We start from the raw sequence: 14921 nt of genomic DNA, 5'->3' as shown, positions 1-14921 counted from the left end.
ATTCTGCTCAGAGACGGTCTAGCGTACGACCCATTTGGATGTTCATTCCCTCAGATGCTACCTAGCGTACGGTACATTTCTGAAGTGTAGTCTAGCGTACGACTACCCCCTTTCATCATCAGACACAGCCTAACGGACGGCTTATCCTGCAACTCCAATACGGTCTAGCATAAGACCCATTTGGATCTTCAACTCAGATACGATCTAGCATATAATCCGGTCTGATCTTCTATCCCCAGTGAAATCACCCGCTTAATGGAGGACTCATTCGGTTACTCAGATACGATCTAGCGTACGATCCATTCTGATCTTTACCTCTCCAGAGGCAGCCTAATAGATGTTTCATTCTGCAATTCAGATACGATCTAGTGTACGATCCATGCTGATCCTTTATCCCCAGCAGCGTATAACACACTCTGACTCCCCAGCGAAGTCGACAGCCTAATGGATAACTCACTATACGGTCTAGCGTATGACCCGGTATGACATCCATGTTTTCAGATATCGTCTAATGTACGACGCATTCTGAAGCTCTCATCATCAAACTTCCTGGATGGCATCTTTAAGCCCATCTCCATCAGGAATAACTTCTGATTAACAAGTGCAAATTTTTGGGGCATTCTAGTGTTTAATATTCTTCCACCTCCAGACCATGAATGGCGTACATACCATTCCAACTCTCTCAGTCCAAGAATATTAAACAGGGGCAGCTGTCATACCCCATTGCCCGTTAATATTACAAGGCACCCCGACTTATCTTTCAAGGCATTGACCTTAAAAAGAACAAAGACCCAGCTCACAGATGGCCAAATCCAGAAAATGGCCCAAACTGGCATGCTCGCTAGGCGAGCAAATCCTTCGCCTAGCGAACCCTTCGCTACACGCTCGCCTAGCGAAGCTTGCGAATATCAGAATTTTTGGGCTTCATTCTGAGCCCATTAGGTCACCACAATCACTATAAATACCGACACTTCAGTCACGAAAATGGAGAGACGAAGACGGACAGAAACCCTGGCATAGAAACCCTGGAGACTAACTCAGAGAATTCCGAGTAAAGAAACCCTGAAGGTCGCTCATTCGCACCGAAGTTACCTCCGCCCAACTCCATCCGATACCAAGAGTGGTCAGTCCCTTCAACATCTCAGTTCAGTTGCAAACAGGTTTGCGCATCACCACTGTTTTATGCTTTTAATCGGTAATCTCTACATACATAAGGCATCATGATTAAATGTTCGAATATGTAATTTGATTTCACATGTGAATTTAAGTATGCCTGAATATCCTGAATGTTTATCCATGCTATTCCTGTAATTAAATGCCATAAAGTTCAGGGTTCCGGAGATCATGCTGCTATCATACTCAAAACCCGTAGCCGCTCGCTAGCACATCGCTAAGCGAGCCTGTAGCGAGCACTCGCTAAGCCTTCGCTAGGCGAAGCAGGAGCGAACGGGACAGTGGCTGTTTTGTTTCTTTTCTGTTCTGCCTCATGTTTACCTAATCAAGATTTATTATAATTCTGCATTATTTGGCCTGACTTTATGACTGTTGTGTTTATTTTGTGGTGCAATTTTCAATTGTACTTTATCTCGATGTTCTAACCCGTGTGCTGAATTGTGTAAAGGCTTACATATTCCCGAGGAAACGGCCGGCTAGGTATTCCACTTTATGTGTGGGATACCCTTATGGAGATGGATTCTGAATCACTTAATTTTAGTGTGGAGATTCATCCTAAATTACCTAATTGATTTTAATGTGGAGATTCGTCCTAATTATGTAATCGATTTTAATGTGGACCTAATCACCTAATTGATTACGGCTATCTAATTAATTGTAAAACTTTGCCTTTAAATAAGTGATCTCGGACCTCTCTTTGTTGCCTTACGGTATTACGGTATTACGGTATTACGGTCATGTCCCGCGAATGTGGGGATACACTTAGCACAGACCCTTCGATTAAATCATCATGTCCCTACAAAATAAGTCATAGTCCCTCGGACGGTGCCTTCGAATATATGACTTTGTCCCTCGATGACCCTTCGATATAGCCTACGGTTAAATGATGATAGTCCCTTTGAATGCTAAGGTATCCTCATAACTGTTGCCTTCAATGACCAATCGATGACCCTACGATGACCCTTTACATCCAAAGGGATAAGACTACTTACTTCTCAATAGTAAGGACAGTTTTACCCTCATAAGGATAGGAAATGCCCATAAATACCTTGGGTAGGTATAGCTCCTAAATGCTTGCTCACAACTTAAACTATTTTTCACACCCCACACCTTTCAAAACATCTTTTAGAAAATCACCACTTGGTATACATTCATACTAGAATCATTACCAAGTTATATTTTTCTAAACCGCTTTCAAAATTAAACGAGATAAATACTTTGTATACATTCGCACAAGAATCATTACAAAGTTAAACTCTCTTTTCAAAACACTTTCAAGCAAATCACAAACACTTTTTTCGGACAAACATAAGTGATCAAGCAATTAAGAGCCCATGGATAACCATGGATACAAAGGGTGCTAACACCTTCCCTTTGTATAATGTACCTCCCGAACCCAAAATCTAATCAAGGTCTTTCTTGTTCTTTTATGTCCTTTCCTTTTGGATAAAATAAAAGTCGGTGGCGACTCTTGCTATCCGCGACATTGCGATTCAAAGCAAAACACACAAAGTCAGTTCACCGTATGACAGCAACCTATCTTATAAATAGAATGCCTTCCTGGATCCTTAACTTTCATATTCCCTACTCCACTCTCCAAACCTTATACCCAACCAATTGTATCCTTACATATATTCCTTTGAAAATATTTGGATGTACAACCTTTGTCCATAATCTTGATCCCCAACGCAGTAAACTTGACATGAAATCCATTAAATGCATATTCCTTGGCTACTCTCCTCACCAAAAGGGATACAAATGTTATTCATCTCAAAACAAAAAATTCTACCACACCATGGATGTAACCTTTTTTTAGAATCAACCATATTACCCCAAAATTGGCATTCAAGGGGAGAACACATATCCAATTGAAGTGATAGAACCCCAACTTTTGGAACTTGATCTAACTAAACCCAAACTCATTGCAGAGGCATTAGAACCTACACATGAACCAAATGAAAATGCAACAAAAAATGCAGAACCTACTCGTGGACAAGAAGAGATTACGTCAGAAAATGTAGAAGATATTGCAGTAGAAAATGTAAAGGATATTGCAGTAGAAACTACAACCCATACAATAGAAACTGTACCAAGAAACAACATGAATGTGTACTACAGGAAGAGCAATAAGGGAATAAAGTCCTGAACAACTCCAATGCAGAACCAAGAAACCTCCAAGACTCTAGGAAATGGTGTTCTCTCAGGTAATACTGCTCCTAACTCTGTGAATGTTGATGATATTGATATTCCTATTGCCTTGAGAAAAAAATGTAAGATCATGTACTAATCATCCCATTGAAAGATTTGTATCTTATGGAAAATCATCCCAGAGTTATAAAACTTTTGTAACAACTCTTGATAATACACACATTCCAAGCAACATCCATGAGGCACTCCAAAACTCTGAATGGGCAGCAACCGTAACTGAAGAGGTTCATGCCTTAATAAAGAATGACACTTGGGAGATCACAAGGCTACTTGTAGGGAAGAAGCCGATAGGATGCAAATGGATATTCTCCATGAAGTATAATGCAAATGAAGGTATAAATCGGTACAAAGCTGGACTTGTAGCAAAGGGATTCACTCAATCATATGGAGTAAAATATGAAGAGACTTTTTCACCAATGGCCAAACTAAACTTAGTTAGAGTTATTCTGTCTTTAGCTGAAAATTTAGATTGGCCACTCCATCAACTAGACATCAAGAATGCCTTCTTAACTGGTGACCTAGAAGAGAAAGTTGATATGCAGATTCCTCCTGGACTTGAATCATCCAGCACCGCAAATATGGTGCGCAGGCTCCGAAAATCCCTTTATGGACTCAAGTAGTCTCCAAGGGCGTGGTTTGATAGATTGACTCGAGTTGTCAAGAAAGACGGGTTCAACCAATGTCAATCAGATCACACTATGTTTGTTAAACACTCCATGGAAGGAAAGGTAGCTTTGTTCATTGTTTATGTTGATGACATCGTTATTACAGGAAATGATTATGATCAAATTGATCATTTAAAGGGACTTTTGGCAAATGAATTTGAAGTTAAGGACTTGGGACAACTTAAGTATATTTTAGGAATGGAAGTTGCACGAATAAAGAATGGCATCTATGTGTCACAAAGGAAATACACCCTTGACTTACTTCAAGAAACTGGAATGTTTGGGTGCAAGGAAACTAATACACCAATAGAATAAATAAAAGGAAGAGAAGATGAAAGTCCACTAGCCGACAAAGATAGATATCAAAGTCTAGTTGGGAAACTAATCTACCTATCTCACACTAGGCCCGACATTGGGTTTGCGGTAATCTTGGCTAGTCGCCACATGTCAACTCCAACCGAGTCTAACATGAAAATGGAGAATAGAATCCTTCAATACCTCAAAGGCACACCAGGACGAGGTCTCCACTTCAAGAAGAATTCAAACAGAGGCATTGAAGTTTATACAGACCCAGATTGGTCAGGGTGCTCCACAGGCAGAAAATCGACTACAAATTATTGTTCATTTGTGTGGGGGAACCTAGTAATTTGGAGAAGTAAGAAACAATTTGTAGTGATGAGTAGTGCAACAGCAAAATTTAGAGCTATGATCCTAAGTATTTGTGAAGGAATGTGGCTTAAGAGCATGCTAGATGAAATCAAAATTCATGTGAGCCCTACTGTGAAGTTACTATGTGATAACAAAACTGCTATAAGTATTGCAAAGAACTCAGTCCAACATGATATAACAAAACATGTGGAAATTGACTGACACTTCATTAAAGAAGAAATTGATCATAAGATTATTAGTATTGATCGTGTCCCATCATGCAAGTAAATTGCAGATATCTTAACCAAGACTCTTCCAAGAAATACTTATGAAAATATCAAATCCAATTTGGACATGATAGACATCTACCACCCAGATTGAAGGGGAGTGTTGAAGATTAGCACATATCAAATCATAATCAGTTAATTATGATTTATCAAGCGTTACAAAACAATGGTGTAAATAGAGTTATTATCTATTATTGATATTTCTTTATTTAGGTAATTACTATTTCCTTATTTAGATAGCAATAATTATAAGAAGTCATTTTTCTGTTTATTAACAAATTATGGTACAATTTTCAACCTATTGTATTCTATTTATACCTCACATGTAAGAGTTCCAAACACAATGAAATATACAACATATTTCTACAAAACACTTGAAATCCAAGAGGGAGATCATGTGTTCTTACGAGTTATTCCGGTAACTGGTGTTGGTCAAGTTTTGAAGTCTCAAAAGCTTATGCCATATTTTGTTGGTTCATACCAGATCTTACAGAGGATAAGAGAGATTACATATCAGATTGCCTTGCCACCGCTTGCTAATCTTCATGATTTGTTTCATGTGTATCAGTTGAGGAGATACATTTTAGATCCATCTCATATGATCCAAGTGGACGATGTACAAGTGAGAGAGAACTTGACTGTTGAGGCATCACACATGTGGATAGAGGATCGGGAAGTAAAGAAGTTGTATGCTAAAAATATTTCCTTGGTAAGGGTTGTGTAAGGAGGACCAACAAGTGAAAACGTAACGTGGGAGCTGGAGAGTCGGATGAGAAAGTCTCATCCAGAATTATTTTCTTAAAGTAATTTTCAGGGACAAAAGTTTTTTAAGTGGATGAGAGATTTTTGAAACTTTGACATATGCATCTACACTTCATTCTCATAGGACCAAAGGGATATGATATGCAACTTTCCTAGATTACAAGCAAGGTGTCAAAGGAACTATCCTATTGGACATCAACGATAAATAAAATTTTCTTACCAAAAAAAATGTTGTTCATCGTGAACATATTTTTCCACACAAATGATCATACATCTTCTAATTCAAACATCCCAATCCTTCCAATAAACTCTTACCTTTTTCCATTAAATTGATCATTTTCGTTCTCCATAGAAACCAAACCCAATAACACAGAAAATAAATGTTCAAATAGCAAACGCCCACAAAGGTCGGAAAATGAATGGAAAATAAGAAAACAAGAAATAAAATTAACACATCGTTCTAGTGATCATGCTTTGCTAAGTCACCAAAATATAAATCAAAAGCACCTTTGATTTTAGCTCTAGATACAAATGAAGCCAAAAAATAGGCTGTAGCAATCACATGAATGACAAGCTTTGTGCTCTTTTTTTTTACTTTTCCAACCTTGTATAATACATACAAATACATGAAATCAGACTAAACCTTTGTCGGAGAAGAGTCTAGACTTTAATTCAAACATTGCAGGCCTAAACATCACATGCACAACAATATTTTAAGGAACCAACAACCTTTAAGTATCATCACTTCTTCTCTGTTGTAACACCCACGACAACATTGCTTACCTGTGCCAGAGTTCACATTCTTACAATTAGACCTTGTTTTGTTAAAAAATCGGAGAAAAAACAGTGAAAGAAAAGAGATAGTAATTACCAATTTCCCACTTGAATCAACGGACATAGGATTTTCTACTACTACAGTTTGGCTCTCAAAGCGGGGTCTTGACTGCAGGGTAATACGATCATACGTATACTTGTTAGATATCATAACGGTAAACCATGGTATGTACAGTGAATAATAACCGACAGAAAGAAAAATCAAAAGCAATAATGATGCAATAGAAGATACCGTTTCTGAACTGGTTGTTTCATTAGGTCGCTGTGCAGGAAGCGGTGGCCTTCCATTGGTCATCTACAGAAGGACAACGAAGCACAAGTGGCGAATTCGTAAAAGAATTCAGCTTAACAGAAAATTACATAAAATGCCAAAGATTCACATCATATTTTTTAAAAATTTCATGTAATGGTGATATCAAATGAGAGGCAGGCACAGAGAAATAGAAAGTGAAATCACGGATTAATATAATTCCATCAATGTATACTTACACTGACATTAGTAATATAGTGACATATTGCACATTTGACCGAGGGAGCTCCATAAGGATACACGAGTGTTGTTCGACAGTTCCCACAATGGATATGGCTCATTTGATTAGAATCTTTTTGATACATACACAAAACCCAAGAACAAGTCAGTAAACAATTTAGCATATATGATTGTTGACATAAATTCTTACTATAAAATAAGGACCAACAAGGACGAAACTATAAATCACACCGTCAAAAAGGATTTAATACCATGCAGTGAACCAACTGTTCCAGTTACTGAAATAGTTAATAACAGCTTCAATTGAGGTGTACAATGGCGCACTGGACAAACTAAGGATAGTAAGAATGACAGCAGGGTAGGCCAGTGGATATAATGCTCAGAGAATAGTAACTTCAGCTCCACTGCTCCACCAATGCAGAGGAAAGAGAAAAGGCTGCACCAGAGGTGAGCCTTGAACAAAGTAGAGGGAAGACGATCAAAGTTGAAACACAGTCAGTCAAGTATGCACGATTTTTAGACTTTTCATTTTGGCCCTGATACCATGTTGGTAAAGAGAATAGGGGAACTATATGCTGTTCTAGGAATAATCAGAAGATATTATGTTTGTTGGATATTTCTTGCTGTACGTTTTAGTTGTTAGAGACACAAAAACCAATTCTGAGCCTTTAACCAAACATCTTACGCTTTTAGAAGGGTTGGGAATTGACAAGGTATCAAATAATACAACCAACCGATCGAAAATTCAACGCTTGTCAATCCCATTCTTCTGAATAAAACTGAATTTCAGCACAAAGTGGAGCGTGGGCTTTTACATTGTACACATCTCTACGTTTCAAAAGCAGAGGGTTCTCGCACAAAGAAATGTGTGTGAGATATAAAAAGTATTCATGATATTTCACTACACAGCACGGTCTCTTTCATGTCCGTTGATCACTGAGTAGACGACAAATACTTGTTTGAGTATGGTGTACATATAATTGGCTTGCATTCATTAATAGACATCACCATAAATGAATTAAGTGTATTTAATGACCAAGAAAACTACAAACACATTACTACAGTTACAAATTGGAAAGGTGCGTTTATCAGCAAATCAGCATGCAGTGCAACAAGATTCATATTAAACTAAATAGCTGTATAAATCTGGCAACACGTAACTGAAAATATATTATACCTGGTACAAGATTTATAGTGTTACAGCAGGAACATCTCACGCTGGTAGCTCCGCGTGTGTACATTAGCAATGTCCTACAGCCTCCACAATAAAGTTGCGACATTTCCATTCCTGCACGCACATTAGAAAATTTAAGATCCTCAGATGTAACCAATTACTTTAAATCCAACAACAAATGAACTTTTAATCTAGCTGGAACAACAAGATGGCTACACGCTACATTCGTTTTACATTGGGAATGAGGAACTACGATAACGATTGAACTATTTTATAGAACTCGAGTCCAATTCTGTACAAAACTGGTATTATTGAGTTAATTTCCCCCTTGGAAGAACCAACAACCAAAGTGGCTTCCATTCCATAACTGCGAAAGCTAAAAGCTTACTACATAACCCAAGCGTGCAATCAAGTTAACTAAACACACTAAGCATGGAGCAAGAAACTTCCTCAAATCCTGAAATCTTGATAACAGAAACAGAAAAAGGAAACGTACCGGGAGGAAGAACAGGAGTAATCGTGTTGCACAATGCACAACAAACATTGGTTGCTCCTCTAGGGTAAAGCAACATGTTCCTACACCCACTACACACAATGTGGCTCCGCATAGCTACAAAGTTAAACAACACCATAATCAAACATACTTAAAAAGAGAACAAAGAAAATAGACAACACCACAGCCATAATGAAAAAGAAACAAAAACATGAAATGACAATTTGTCACAAGATGCACAATAATAACAAAGGCTTATCCAACTAGGTAGAAATCTTATATCTCTTGCCAAACCATTGCACTCTATCAAATCAATAGTACTTCTCTAACACACATGTTCAAACCACCTAAGTCGAGATTCATCCATTTTTCAACCAACAACCAACATCATTCACAAGATATATTCTTTACAATAACCAAGGGTTGAATTTTAAACTATTGAGTTCTCCGAAATCCATATTCAACCATCTTTTCTACGACAACCACCATCATCACAAGAAAAAATTTAATCTTTACATTTTCAAACACCAAAATATTCAAAATTCTAAGAACAAAACAAAGCCTACCACACCAATAATAATTATCATAGCATAGAATTACAAACCCAATAATTTTGATGAAATATAAAGATTGAAAGATCTAAGAAAAAGAATACCTGCAATATAGTGAATTGGGAAAACGCACAGCAAAATTGTTGTGCGGAGAAATCAAAAGAAGAATCAAACTATGAATGAAAAGAACAAAAAGGAAACGTTTTTGATTCAATTGCGATTTATTTCTATCAAAGTTTTGATCTTTTTTGCCTTCAAATTCAAGTCTTGTTTAATTCTTCTTTCTGGATTGATGATGTGCGGAAACTTCTTCACCGATTTTTTTCTTTTTTTTACTTTAAGCTTTATGCATTAAAAAACAATTTTTTTTTTTACCAAAATGGTATAAAATTTATTATATTCTGTTACTTTGCTATGAAAATTGCTTGGAATGTTCTTTTTGTATAAACTTTGACTTCATTTAATGTGGTAAAATAGTGTTTTTTGACTCAGAATTTTCTTTACCCATTTTTTTTATATTTCTAAAAATAGGTTAACAGAAATAAAAATGATTTTTTAGTTTCGAATTAGGAAAGAAATCTTACCATAAAGGATATTACTAACTAATTAGTTTACATCTAATAGTTGGTATCTTAAAAATTAGCAAAATAAATTTATAATAAATTAAATTTATTGTGTATGATAAAAATAACGGTTGAAAATTGAATAATAAATATAAAATAAAATAAATAAAATATTTATAATTATTGTTTTTTTATTTAAACATGAGACTAAATATAGAATTGAAACCAAAATGATGATTTATAAGTTTTTTATAAATAAAGGTCACATATAATAAGAAAAGAAGGAGGGAGGTAAATAGGAGGTGGACTAGGCCAAACCATCTATTAAGAAATAAATTTAAATTTAGATAATTTATGTTGAAACAAAATTGTTCATATTTTTTGAATTTTGATGATAAGAAAGTATTTAAAGAATAATTTGATATACTAATATACGTTCAAGTGTATAGGATCATAAGTTTATAATTCAACTAAGAATTAACCCTGATGAAAGTATATGTAGAGATGCTAAAAGTTTCAGATTCTGAAAGATCATAATCTGATGACTCTGAACATGGTGTTTAAGTTTCTGAAGCATCAAAATCTGATGACTCTGAACATGGTGTTTAAGTTTCTGAAGCATCAAAAACTCTGGTGACAACTCAGACTCTGGAGACCTCAGCTAAAAGTGCCCAATCTCTGGTCCGTACTCTATCTCCATAACATACCAATCTTGTCAACGCCGGACTTATGGGAAAAGTCAACTAGAGTTTCTTAGTGCAAGGCTCAAGGAAAGTTGATCTGACCTCTTAAGTCTGCTCCAACATTTGATATATACCTAGTATGAAAAAGAAGCAATGGACAATGCTATTATTCATTGGATGAAAATCTTAACAAGACCCATCTTCCAACGTCTCTCTCTTGGAACTACTGTTTTTCAAAAATCACTTATGCAATCTACTTTCCAACGACTCTTTTCCCGCCTCTATAAAACGGAGCTGAAGATTTGAAGGAAGGTTAACAACTCACGAACAATCTAACAAGAATAACTTTGAGCAAAAATATTTATTTTTTTATTGCACAAGCTCTTAAGATTTCTTATCTTTGTATATCCTAGAAATCTTTAGTGTTAAGAATCATTGTTGCGCTTAAGGTATGTTGACGTGAAGCTGCTTTAGAATCTCCATAAAATTTCTAAATTGTTGCGTTTCTTTAGCCTTTCTAATCCTTTGGGGAAAAGGTGGTGGTGGTATCTCATACACAAATTTGGATGTTGTGCTGACTTTTGGCATATCAGTAGTCGGTTCTGATATTGTAGATGCCGTGCCAGAAGTCATCAGATTAGCTTGCTAAACTTACAGTATTTATGTTCTTTCTTCAACTATGGGAGTTGTTGTAGGTGTTACAAGCTTTTCTCCTGATGCATAAAAAAACTTTAGATCTTTTCTTCATTGGTCAGTGTTTTATTGGTTTGGTTCTTCATACTTTGTGCCACTTCTCAATGAGATGACTTTGCATGTTTCAGTGCTCTTAGCACAAAAAGTAGATGTTGGCATTTCAGTGGAACTTGGGAGTACTCCCATAGGTCTTGAAGTAAGTGCATAAGCAATTAGCCCAACTTGGTTTTTCAATTTTTTGATGCTTCCAGGTTGAGCTTGAAACTGATTCTTAGTTTCATATATTCAAAATATTTTCTAGTTGGTTATTTCCCTGTGTAACCACAACATGATTTGGTGTATAAAAAACAGGGGGGAATTTATGGCGATTGAGGCTTAAGTTGATTTTGGGTGTCACTCAATGAAAAGTTTGGATGTTTACGCCATGTAGGGTTGTATGTATTATTGTAGGAGTTGTTGTATTTTTTGTTGCGACATAATTCACAAAAACAAGGTTAGCTTAATATTATTCAAATAAGTGAGCTCTCCTACAACACAAACATGCAACATCATTAGGATCTGTTACAACTTTGACTGGCTCGGCCGCTGGTGGCTCACAGATGGCGCATTATAACTCATTATCATGTTCTTCATCATTTTATGTATTTGGTACACTTGAGAAGCTAAGGTTGTGGTCTCAGTGACTTCATGAACACTAATTGGCTTCTTTGGAACAACTACAATGCCTACTTTAGTAACCACCTATTGATATGTGTTGATAACAATACTCTCAATCAATTTTTAACCTTTTTCATAGGACATAGACAATAATAGGGGTGGCAAAACGGGTCCGGCCCATTGGGCATGCCCGTTTTGCCCGCACTTTAGTGCGGGGTGGGCCAAGGATTTAGGCCCTCACTCTCTGATGTGTCCGTCCCGCCCCGCCCTGTTTTATTCGCGAGCTTTTGCGGGCTCGAGCATTTACATAAACTTTTGCATTTTTAGGTTTAAAAAGTGAAGTGCCCGCGGGCTTTCCCCGTCCTCATTTTTTGTGGGCCGAGCCTATGTTTTAGGCCCGCATCCTCAACTATGACCATCCCGCCCCGCCCCATTTTTTGCGGGCTTTTGTGGGGAGGGCCTAAACGGGGCGGGCATACCCGTTTGCCACCCCTAGACAACAATGCATCCAAAATGTTTATTGATGATGTTACTAATCCATTGTAAAATGTTTTCAATTGAATACAGATTTGGATCCCACGGTGTGGACATTACCTTAATAATTCCTTGAATCTTTCCCAAGCATCAAACAAAGACTCATCATCTCCTTTCCTAAATGAAGTTATTTCATTTCTCATTTTCGCATTCTTGACAGGAGGAAAATACTCAGCTAAAAACTTTTCAGCAAAGGCATTCCATGTGGCTATGGAATTAGGTTCTAAGGAATTGAGCCAACTTTTTGTTATATCCCTTAGAAGGTATGGAAACAACCTCAATCTAAAAGCATCATCAATAATTCCAAGGATTTTGAAGTTACTAGCAATTTTTAGAAATTACCTCAAGTGTAAATGTGGATCTTCATTAGCAACTATTGAGTATTCACCAATAGCTTGTAACATTTGGAACATCATAGGCTTGAACTCAAATTGTGCCACTGTGATCTTTGGTCGTATGGTTCTTGTGTTCATGGAATTAAGATCAAACACAACATAATCTCTTACGTTTCTTGCTATATCATTGGCAATGCCAATAATATAATTTTTTTTCCATGAATCCTTCTTTCTCCAGTTGTAATTCTTCAAGTTCTTCAAAGGGATATTTAAATGGTTCTTCAAAAACATCAAACACATGAGTAAGAGGAGAGCTTCATGGTAAGTGACAAGTAGTTTGAAATACCCTTAGTAATCTGAGTGTTCTTTCAGGCTCAGGGTCTCTTATGTATACTAGAGTCTGCAACCTACGAATGCAGCATACGCGAGCATGTTGTGTCACCAGAAGATTTTTTTTTTAAAAAGCTCTAATGAACTTTTCTCAAATTTTTTAGAAAATCAAAGTTTTATTGATACAATCCCTGACAACGATGCCAAAAACTCGTTGCGCTATTTATAAGTGTAAGTATACACAATCAAATAGTAACAAGTGTCGTAAAAGTAAGAGTATCGATCCCACGGAGATTGTAATAACTTAAGTTGATTCTCACAGTAAAATCTTGTGAATAGTCATGATAAAAAAGGTAACAATAGTAATGGTTGTCACATGTTCAGGTTAAATAACAATAAATAATAAAAGAGAAGTTAGTTCAACCGTGAGAGTCAGGTGAACAATGATTTATTTAATGAAGTTCATATATTGTGTGTCTCTTATGAGATCTGTCGTGACGGATGAGGCAGAAGGTGATCTAGTAGTGTATGCATACAACATTAAAACATGTCTTTTTTTAACTTTTGATTTCCCCTATGGTTGTAGTCATTTCTCTATAAAGTGACTAATCTAGTGAATATGTCTATCATACTATTTTCAACCATATTTACTTATGAATTTCATTAGTTAATAGATCTTTCAATCATTAACCAACTTTTACCTATTTCTAAGGTGATCAAGCAAAGAAACAAATGTATAACATTATTTCACATAGAAAAAAGACATCACTTCAAATCACACCATTTTAATACAAAATAATAGTTTTCATTAAAATTCACATTACTCAACATAACTAGGTTTAACTCATGGTGAGGAAAAGAAATACAACAACACAAGTTCTTACAGTCAACATTTCTAAACACAAATGAAAAGATAATGTAAACCTAAGTATGACACTCTACTCCTTTCAATCTTTCAATCAACAGGAGGCAAGTTGTGTCACGCCAGGAAGCTTAACACTTATTCAATAATGGAAGGATGAAAGGAACTATTCACTACAGGTTTAGACTTTATCTTCTTCAACAAGATACTTTTTTGAGTAATTTCTCAAGTCTCTCAACTTCTGAACCTCTTTCATTTATTTTAATATGTCCCTTTTATATCCTCTAAGTTTAGGGTTTTTGTCTTGTCATTGGATCACGCGCCTTGAGAATATTCATTGTTTTGGCCCAAGGAAATCAACATATTCCTTCTCTTTTCCCTCGAATCAACATCAGGTAGTACAACTCAGTATGCAAGGGACAACATGTCATGTGGCAGCTCTACTGCGCAGACAAACAAACAACTCGCTAATTCTGTGTTCAACAACTTTTACAGGGTTTTGTCCTATAATGTTTGATCTTATCCATTCAATTTTTCCAATTAGCTTTTGCTTCAATCTTCACACTCATGCCATGTTTGACCTAATTCTGAAGGCCTTCACTCCTTATAACATCTTCTGGATCTAAAATCTATTGGGGAGTGAGGTTTAATTGATACACTAATTCAACCATACCAGAACTTATCATAAAGTAGTCCTACACAAGAAACAAACACATGAAATTCCCAAAAGAAAGTACCTAGTGTGTTCTAAACTAATTGAACTAAAATAACAAAATCTACTTAAGTTAATCTAATAAAGCTTGCTATCATAAAATAAAATCAAATAATGAAGTCTTTAATCTCTCACAAATTACGAGTTATTATCCCCGTAACATCCTAACTGACCTACCTTTCCTAGGACTAGCCAAAGCCACATTAGGCCCCACAACACCTAACATGGTGCAATGAGATATCACATTAGGACATTAGCTTACATACA

At 36.3% G+C, this 14921-nt stretch overlaps 1 protein-coding gene and 1 non-coding gene across 3 annotated transcripts; one reads left to right on the top strand and one right to left on the bottom strand.

The window, feature by feature from the left end:
* Positions 1–6236: 6236 nt before the first annotated feature.
* On the bottom strand, positions 6237–9627 carry LOC127086769 (protein LSD1). Of its 2 annotated transcripts, none has more exons than XM_051027575.1 (7): positions 9390–9627; positions 8738–8851; positions 8245–8355; positions 7073–7179; positions 6810–6872; positions 6615–6686; positions 6237–6526 (listed from the first exon to the last, which is right to left on the bottom strand). In XM_051027575.1, exons 2-7 carry the CDS (start codon positions 8847–8849, stop codon positions 6485–6487), a joined length of 507 nt encoding a protein of 168 aa, XP_050883532.1. In that variant the 5' UTR covers positions 8850–8851; positions 9390–9627; the 3' UTR covers positions 6237–6484. The 2 variants fall into 2 exon arrangements, with proteins under 2 accessions (XP_050883532.1, XP_050883528.1); XM_051027571.1 differs by having other exon boundaries at positions 7067–7179; positions 9390–9623.
* A 2827-nt stretch (positions 9628–12454) lies between these two features.
* On the top strand, positions 12455–12561 carry LOC127116069 (small nucleolar RNA R71). Its single transcript, XR_007801055.1, has one exon. It is a non-coding gene; the product is annotated as a small nucleolar RNA R71 (small nucleolar RNA).
* Positions 12562–14921: the final 2360 nt, after the last annotated feature.

The sequence above is a fragment of the Lathyrus oleraceus genome, chromosome 1, assembly GCF_024323335.1.
Source record: "Lathyrus oleraceus cultivar Zhongwan6 chromosome 1, CAAS_Psat_ZW6_1.0, whole genome shotgun sequence".
In the NCBI taxonomy this organism is placed as follows: Eukaryota; Viridiplantae; Streptophyta; class Magnoliopsida; order Fabales; family Fabaceae; genus Lathyrus; species Lathyrus oleraceus.
The sequence above is the reverse complement of the archived record's forward strand: the minus strand, read 5'-3'. Positions and strand labels throughout refer to the sequence as shown.